At 39.5% G+C, this 9,802-nt stretch overlaps 1 protein-coding gene across 3 annotated transcripts in view; it reads left to right on the forward strand.

Moving 5' to 3' along the window:
- itga11b (integrin, alpha 11b) overlaps window positions 1–2,451 on the forward strand; it is a 63,733-nt gene extending 61,282 nt beyond the window's left edge. For all 3 annotated transcript variants that reach the window (XM_060914579.1, XM_060914580.1, XM_060914581.1), the window contains one exon: window positions 1,056–2,451. In XM_060914579.1, the coding sequence (XP_060770562.1) occupies window positions 1,056–1,118 (63 nt within the window). In that variant the 3' untranslated portion in view covers window positions 1,119–2,451. The remainder of the gene's footprint in view (window positions 1–1,055) is intronic.
- Window positions 2,452–9,802: the final 7,351 nt, after the last annotated feature.

Consider the following 9,802-nt stretch of genomic DNA (forward strand, 5'->3'; position numbering starts at 1 on the left):
AGAGAAATATCTGCATGCAAGGGACAAGACCATAAACTACCATTGGATGCCTGTGATCTTCAGGCCCTCAGGTGACACTGCATTAAAAACAGACACGATTCTAGAGTGGAAATCACTGTATGGGCTCAGGAACACTTCAGAAACCATCATCTGTGAAAACAGTTCATTCCTGCATCCAGAAATGCGAGTTTTTGTTAGGAGACATTAATATTTATGAAAGGAGTATCAGTTGTGGGTGGCACGGTGGTGTAGTGGTTAGCGCTGTCGCCTCACAGCAAGAAGGTCCGGGTTTGAGCCCTGTGGCCGGTGAGGGCCTTTCTGTGTGGAGTTTGCATGTTCTCCCCGTGTCCGCGTGGGTTTCCTCCGGGTGCTCCGGTTTCCCCCACAGTCCAAAGACATGCAGGTTAGGTTAACTGGTGACTCTAAATTGACCGTAGGTGTGAATGTGAGTGTGAATGGTTGTCTGTGTCTATGTGTCAGCCCTGTGATGACCTGGCGACTTGTCCAGGGTGTACCCCGCCTTTCACCCGTAGTCAGCTGGGATAGGCTCCAGCTTGCCTGCGACCCTGTAGAACAGGATAAAGCAACTAGAGATAATGAGATGAGTATCAGTTGTCAGCATTCTCAGCCTCAGTTACACTTTCCATTTTCATAGTAAAATGACAGAGAGAGAGAGAGAGAAAACAAATGTTTATCACAGCTCTAGCATAGGTGAGAACAGAAATTAACTAATCTCTCGGATGTTCCACAACATTAAATCTAATTATAAACCATTAAATGCATGATGTGTTCAGTAATAAATTAAAGGTTGTAATTGTTGGCAGATGGCTGTGGTATAATCAGAATAACACACTCCAAACCATACTGTTATACAAGCATAATACGCTCAGCGTTCACTTGATTCCACATCACACCCACCAGAGTGCATTATTTTTGTATAACAGCATAGTGTGGAGTGTATTATTCCTTACATATTAGACTTTAAAGTCAATCATAATGGATATGTAGCCTACACATTAAGGGAAAAACTCACAATAGGCTCTGTTTGTCTGTAGCTGGGATTCTTTCACAGGGAGACACAACGTGAAGAAGATGAGAAGACCACAGAGCAGCGGTAAAGCCATGGTGTGCTCTTTCCTTCACAAGGCTGTAACTCAGGGATGCTCCAGGAGCATGGGTCCGTCTTCGCAGCACTCTGGCCATTGGACACTTGTCACACACTGCTGAGCCCTCCCACTTTCTCCCAGGACCAATATGTTCTAATGCAGTAAAAATGCAGATCTCTGACGAGTCGTAACTTATGACCACAGTCTTAAACATTGCAAGGCCTTGACTATACAATAACTTTTATTTGTAGGCTTTTTTTAAATAATATATAGAGCTAAAAAGAAATGTGGGATTTGTAAATGTAATAAATGTACAGTAGCAGTTGAAAGTACAAATAAATGCTTAAATAGATCATTTAGAACACATTATGCATTATAGTGATAGCAAATAATCATTTAATATTTGCAGTAACATAAATTCATGTGGATGCACTTGTACGTATAGACTTGAACTAGTAACTAACCAGTGACAAAAACAGTTCCTTTTGGAATGAAGTATGGCAAATATAAAATATGCACATTACATACTGTATCTGCTTTAAATGAGATGTTCCATTGCACCTTAAATTAACCTCAATCCCTCTATGGACACATCTTCGGTACTTCATGCTGATATAACATCTAATCACCGTAACAGAAGCAGATATGATACTTCCAAGTTCAGCTAATTTTTTTTTTTTACATTGTACATTTAATAGTGGCTTTATTTGATACCGCACAAAAAGATAAAGCGATGTTTAACATGCAAGAACTACTGTTGGGTAGAACAAAGGCCAACCGTGGGGATAACTGCTTTTTGTTGTTGTTTTGTTTTTTGTTTGCTTGTTTTTATTTTAAAATAGCTTCTGATTAAATTTTCCTCCCAGTCTAAAACTGAATTAAAAGAATATATTTACTGTATCTGAGTGAGAGACCGGTTGTATTCTCACGGAGTTAATACGAAGATGTATCGGCTGATATGTTGAACTTGACTGAGAAGATATTTAATGGATAATTTAATCATTTGAAATTTGCTAGGACTGAAAATCAACTGAGCCTGGTGACTTGTCCAGGGTGTACCCCACCTCTCACCCATAGTCAGCTGGGATAGGCTCCAGCTTGCCTGCGACCCTGTAGAACAGGATAAGCGGGTACAGATGATGGATGGATGGATGGATGAAAATCAACTGTCTAGCCTCAGTTTACATCATTGTAGGGAATAAGCTGAGAGAGCACCAATCAATGGCTTGCGATTAACATTTATTGTGCCATTATTCTAATGTATTTTACTCACCCCATTTCTAGAAAAGTTAGGATATTTTCCAAAATGCAATAAAAACAAAAATCTGTGATTTGTTAATTCATGTGAACCTTTATTTAACTGACAAAAGTACAAAGAAAAGATTTTCAATAGTTTTACTGACCAACTTAATTGTATTTTGTAAATATAAACATAATTAAAATTTGATGCCTGCAACACACTCAAAAAAAAAGTTGGAACAGAGGCAAAATAAGACTGAAAAGTTTACAGGATATTCAAGTAACACTACTTTGGAAGATTCCACAATAAGCAGATTGGGGCAGCACCAAAGTCTCAGGCTTTGCAAGCAAGGATGGGTCATGGCTCACTCCTTGGTGCCAAAATGCGTGAAAGAATTGTTAGTCAATTAAAAAGGAACATTTCTCAATAAATGTATTTCTCAGTAAATAATATTGTAACAAGATTCAGGGAATTCAGAGACATCTCAGTGCATAAAGGGCAAGGTCAGAAACCACTGTTAAATGTGTGTGACCTTCGAGCCCTCAGGAGGCACTGCCTGAGAAACCATCATGCTAATGTGACAAAAAATTAACAAACATGGGCTTGGGAGTACTTCGGAAGACTGTTGTCACTTAACAGAGTCCGCTGCTGCATCTAGAAATGCAGCCTGAAACTGTATAACGCAAGGAGGAAGCCATTCATCAATTCTATGCAGAAACGCCACCAATTTATCTGGGCCCGAACTCATCTCACATGAACCGAAAGATGGTGGAAATGTGTACTGTGGTCAGATGAGTCCACATGCTTGTTTTCAGGAAAACTGGACATCCAGTTCTCTGTGCCAAAGGTGAACATGACCATCCAGTTTGTTATCAGAGAAAGGTGCAAAAACCAACATCTGTGATGGTATGGGGTGCATCAGTGCCCACGGCATGGGTGAGCTGCATGTGTGTGAAGGTATCATTGATATATTTGGGATTTTATAGAGACATATTCATCATGGCAACGTCTCTTCCTGAGAAGTCCATGCTTATTTCAGCAGGACAATGTCAGGCCTCATTCTGCACACGCTACAACAGAGTTGCTTCATAGAGACTGAGTGCATGTGCTTGACTGGCCTGCTGCCAGTCCAGATCTGTCTCCTATTGAGAATGTATGTGGTATCATAAAGAGGAGAATCAGACAACAGCAACCACGGACTGTTGAGCAGCTGAAGTATTGTATCAAGCAAGAATGGACAAAAATTCCAATTGCAAAACTGCAACAATTAGTATCCTCACTTCCCATACCATTAAAAAGTGTTATTAAAAGGAAAAGTGATGTAATACAATGGTAATAATGCCTCTGTACTAACATTTTCTGAGTGTGTTGCAGGCATCAAATTTTAACTTTGTTTATATTTGGGTCTGTCTCAGAAACTGGGTACTGTGGGGGTACCCCACTAAATATACTCACAGTCAATAAACTATACGGTTTTGAATGGTGATGTTGGTTTTAATTTGAAATAAAATGATGAAAGAAATAATACAGATAAAACTAAATCTTTGATGTGAATATTCAAAATTTGGCAAAAATTCTGCAGATTTGTGGAAAAATGGCGGCTTGATCTGGGACATGATAAATGGTTGACTACACTGCATTCCCTTAAAAAGGTCATAGTCCACTGAAAAGTCTACAGTTATCACTAATTGTATTTTAAGTTGTAACTTTACACACCTAAGGATTGATGTGCTCACAGAATAATCATAACCGTAATAAAACATCATGCAAAATATTTGATCACTGTTGTAACTCCCTTTTCTGCAGACCCAAAACCAATACAATCGTGTGTTTTGATCTAAACGGAAAGCCTCAGGGTCAAGGTCACTACCTCACCAAAAGTAGTAACTTAAAATCACTACGCCATATAAACATTGTTATAAATCTGCGATTTTGTTTTTTAAAACGAAAGCTGAAAGTTAGGCATAGAATATGTTTCTTACAGAATATGTTACGATGGTAGCTGGTCTTGTATGAATTTCTGAGCTATAAAATGAGTTGTGGTCTATTTTTTACCGTAGCGTGTTATTTGTGTGCAGGGAAGGACACACATTAACAATTTGCATGTGTAGAATGGAGTTTTCCACTCCAACAGTTAGGAGTTGATCGTGCTTCCATTTGCGGTCTTTCTGTTACGCAGGTGATCTGTTCGGACGTTATCACTGAAAAGGTGAGTTTTGACAGTTTTATTTTGTTTTAGTCTTGCAGTATAAGGCAATAGGATGTTTCTTTTTCATCTTACTTTCATATTTCGTAGTGTTTGCGTATTTTTGTCCAATATTTTGCAACCATGGTCAATTTAGATCGAACTTTTGATAGAATCTATGGCCAGTCATTTTGCCCCGTCCCCGCCTCGCGCTCCGTCCGGTGCGATAATGATGTCCTGTTGCTCGCATGCCGCAGCAGAGACCTGTGTGACCTTCAGCCGGTACAGTCGCTGTTCTTTTACCACCGCCGTTATTCTCATCTTTCCGGTGTGTTCTTGATTTTTCCATTGTGTCCTATTTCGCCATATCAAATACCCAAAATGTATCATATTATTCATATTTAAGTGAATAATCAATTCAGTCATCATAACTTGGCATTTTTAACCCAAGCAACCAAAAAGAGGAAATTTATTCAATATTTTCACTCATCTGTGAAGGAGGGGCTTTAATTCTTCATGATGTAGTTATCTTATATGTAAATCATCTCTAGCCGCTTTATCCTGTTCTACAGGGTCGCAGGCAAGCTGGAGCCTATCCCAGCTGACTGCGGGCAAAAGGCGGGGTACACCCTGGACAAGTCGCCAGGTCATCACAGGGCTGACACATAGACACAGACAACCATTCACATTCACACCTATGGTCAATTTAGAGTCACCAGTTAACCTAACCTGCATGTCTTTGGACTGTGGGGGAAACCGGAGCACCCGGAGGAAACTTTTGCATGTTGTTTGTGGACAATATGCAAACCCCGCACAGAAAGGCCCTCGCCAGCCATGGGGCTCGAACCCGGACCTTCTTGCTGCGAGGCAACAGCGCTAATCACTACACCACCATGCCGCCTATATGTAAATCAATTTTACAAAAGCATTTGAATTGTAATCAAAAAGAATTTCCACAGTGGAGGCCAGATAAAGCAAGATACTATCTTTAATCTTATTAAACATGACAAAAGAAACATTGAGTGTTAGGTAAACACAAAATATAGTAAAATTAGAAAATGTATTTTTTGACCATAATGTCCCAAATGAGAGACCAGCTTCTGAGACGGACCCATTTATGCAGTGCCTTGAAAAAGTATTCATACCCCTTGAACTTTTTCACATTTTTCCACCTTACAATAACGAATTTAAGTTTTTTATTGAGATTTTATGTGATAGACCAACACAGAGTAGCACATAATTGTGAAGTGAAACGAAAATGATAAATGGTCTTCAAAATTTTAAACAAATAAAAATCTGAAAAATGTGGTGTGCATTAGTATTCAGCCCCCTGTCCTCTGATACCTCTAAATACAATCCAGTGCAATCAATTGCCTTCAGAAGTCATCTAATTAGTTAATAGAGTCCTACTGTGTGTAATTTACTCTCAGCATAAATACACTTGTTCTGTGAAGACCTCAGTGGTTTGTTAGAGAACACTGAAGAACAAACAGCATCATGAAGACCAAAGAACTCACCAGACAGGTCAGGGATAAAGTTCTGGAGAGGTTTAAAGCAGGGTTAGGTTATAAAAAAATATCCCAAGCTCTGAACATCTCAAGAAGCACTGTTCAATCCATCATTCAAAAATGGATAAAGTATGGCACAACTGCAAACCTACTGAGACATGGCCGTCCAACTAAACTGACAGAGCGAGCAAGGAGACCACTGGTCAGAGAAGCAGCCAAGAGGCCCATGATCACTCTGGAGGAGCTGCAGAAATCCACAGCTCAGGTGGGAGAATCTGTGCACAGGACAACTATAAGTCGTACACTCCACAAATCTGGCCTTTTTGGAAGAGTGGCAAGAAGAAAGCCATTGTTGAAAGACAGGCATAAGAAGGCCCGTTTGCATTTTGCCAGAAGCCATGTAGGGGACACAGCAAACATGTGGAAGAAGGTGCTTTGGTCAGATGAGACCAAAGTTGAACTTTTTGGCCTAAATGCAAAGCGCTATGCGTGGCGGAAAACTAACACTGCTCATCACCCTGCACACACCATCCCCACTGTGAAACATGGTGGTGGCAGCATCATGCTATGGGGATGCTTTTCTTCAGCAGGGACAGGAAAGCTGGTCAGAGTTGATGGGAAGATGGATGGAGCTAAATACAGGGCAATCCTGGAAGAAAACCTGTTGGAGGCTGCAAAAGACTTGAGACTGGGAAGGAGATTCACCTTCCAGCAAGACAATGACCCTAAACATACAGCCAGAGCTACAATGGAATGGTTTAGATCAAAGAATATTCATGTGTTAGAATGGCCCAGTCAAAGTCCAGACCTAAATCCCATTGAGCATCTGTGGCAAGACTTGAAAATTGCTGTTCATAGACGCTCTCCATCCAATCTGGCTGAGCTTGAGCTATTTTGCAAAGAAGAATGGGCAAAAATTTCAGTGTCTAGATGTGCAAAGCTGGTAGAGACATACCATAAAAGACTTGCAGCTGTAATTGCAGCAAAAGGTGGCTCTACACAAAATATTGACGCAGGGGGGCTGAATACTAATGCACACCACATTTTTCAGATTTTTATTTGTTTAAAATTTTGAAGACCATTTATCATTTTCGTTTCACTTCACAATTATGTGCTACTCTGTGTTGGTCTACCACATAAAATCTCAATAAAAAACTTTTAAGTTCGTGGTTGTAAGGTGGAAAAATGTGAAAAGTTCAAGGGGTATGAATACGTTTTCAAGACACTGTAAAATACAGTTAAGTTGGTCAGTAAAACTATTGAAAATCTTTTCTTTGTATTTTTGTTAAATGAAGGTTCACGCGAATTAACAAATCACAGACTTTTGCTTTTATTGCAATTTGGAAAATATCCCAACTTTTCTGGAAATGGGGTTAGCACTTAAAAACCAAGTACTTTTCAGGTTTAAAAGTCGTTCAAAGTATTTAACAATAATGTAAGCATTTAACAAGTAGTTTATTGGACATCTTTTGTGATACACTCAGATGCCACATCACTGCATCTGCTCTACTTTTTTGGACACCATCTTGTTTATTACTATTTTATTTGAGATAGTTAAATGCTCTTGTGAGCTTATTGACTTTACCAGTTTTACTGGTAAAATTTTTTACTGGTCACCTATTTTGGAAAAAAAAAGGGGGGAGGGCAATTCCAGTAAATGCTTAAAGTTGAGTTAGCTGTTTATTTTTATGTAGACAGACACTAACAACTGCAAATAGGCTGACAGATGATGGTTAACATCAGTATTTTCTATACTGTAAGATGTACAGTAAGGTCCATATATATTTGGACACTGACACAAATTTTGTTTTTTTTTACCTGTTTACTGAAAGATATTCAAGTTATAGTTATATAATGGACATGGACATAAAGTCCAGACTTTCAGCTTTCGTTTGAGGGTATCCACATTAAAACTGGATGAAGGGTTTAGGAGTTTCAGCTCCTTAACATGTGCCACCCTGTTTTTAAAGGGACCAAAAGTAATTGGACAATTGACTCAAAGGCTATTTCATGGGCAGGTGTGGGCAATTCCTTCGTTATGTCATTCTCAATTAAGCAGATAAAAGGCCTGGAGTTGATTTGAGGTGTAGTGCTTGCATTTGGAAGATTTTGCTGTGAAGAAAACATGCGGTCAAAGGAGCTCTCCATGCAGGTGAAACAAGCCATCCTTAAGCTGCGAAAACAGAAAAAAAACATCCGAGAAATTGCTACAATATTAGGAGTGGCAAAATCTACAGTTTGGTACATCCTGAGAAAGAAAGAAAGAAAGAAAGAAAGAAAGAAAGAAAGAAAGAAAGAAAGAAAGAACTGGTGAACTCATCAATGCAAAAAGACCTGGACGCCCACAGAAGACAACAGTAGTGGATGATCGCAGAATAATTTCCATGGTGAAGAGAAACCCCTTCACGCCAGCCAACCAAGTGAACAACACTCTCCAGGAAGTAGGCGTATCAATATCCAAATCTACCATAAAGAGAAGACTGCATGAAAGTAAATACAGAGGGTTCACTGCACGGTGCAAGCCACTCATAAGCCTCAAGAATAAAAAGACTTTGCTAAAAAACATCTGAAAAAGCCAGCACAGTTCTGGAAGAACATTCTTGGACAGATGAAACCAAGATCAACCTCTACCAGAATGATGGAAAGAAAAAAGTATGGTGAAGGCGTGGTACAGCTCATGATCCAAAGCATACCACATCATCTGTAAAACACGGCGGAGGTAGTGTGATGGCTTGGGCATGCATGGCTGCCAGTGGCACTGGGTCACTAGTGTTTATTGATGATGTGACACAGGACAGAAGCAGCCGGATGAATTCTGAGGTATTCAGAGACATACTGTGTGCTCAAATCCAGCCAAATGCAGCCAAACTGATTGGTCAGCGTTTCATAATACAGATGGACAATGACCCAAAACATAAAGCCAAAGCAACCCAGGAGTTTATTAAAGCAAAGAAGTGGAATATTCTTGAATGGCCAAGTCAGTCACCTGATCTCAACCCAATTGAGCATGCATTTCACTTGTTAAAGACTAAACTTCAGACAGAAAGGCCCACAAACAAACAGCAACTGAAAACCGCTGCAGTAAAGGCCTGGCAGAGCATTAAAAAGGAGGAAACGCAGCGTCTGGTGATGTCCATGAGTTCAAGACTTCAGGCAGTCATTGCCAACAAAGGGTTTTCAACCAAGTATTAGAAATGAACATTTTATTTACAATTATTTAATTTGTCCAATTACTTTTGAGCCCCTGAAATGAAGGGATTGTGTTTAAAAAATGCTTTAGTTCCTCACATTTTTATGCAATCATTTTGTTCAACCCACTGAATTAAAGCTGAAAGTCTGAACTTCAACTGCATCTGAATTGTTTTGTTCACAATTCATTGTGGTACAGAACCAAAATTAGAAAAATGTTGCCTCTGTCCAAATATTTATGGACCTAACTGTAGATGTCCTGATTTATAAGGTGAACTTTATACTTTTTGCAAGAGATAGCACTGATCTCATCGTCAGTATCTCCTTATATTGGAGAGAGAAAAAAAAGGAAAGAAATTGATCCTGTAACAAATCTTGCCATAAATCACAGAACTGCTTGTTTACCAAAGCATGTATTGGGGGTTATCTGTTGGCTGTGTGGAAACATATCAGATTATTCATTTATTAGTGTCGTCGTCTTCTCAGAAGGTCGACAATCATGGATCTCCATTTCTGTCTGTTTTGAGCTGTACGGACACATTGGACATAGTTCATTTTCATCCATGTCCTTTGT

Source organism: Neoarius graeffei, chromosome 2, assembly GCF_027579695.1.
Source record: "Neoarius graeffei isolate fNeoGra1 chromosome 2, fNeoGra1.pri, whole genome shotgun sequence".
NCBI lineage: Eukaryota > Metazoa > Chordata > Actinopteri > Siluriformes > Ariidae > Neoarius > Neoarius graeffei.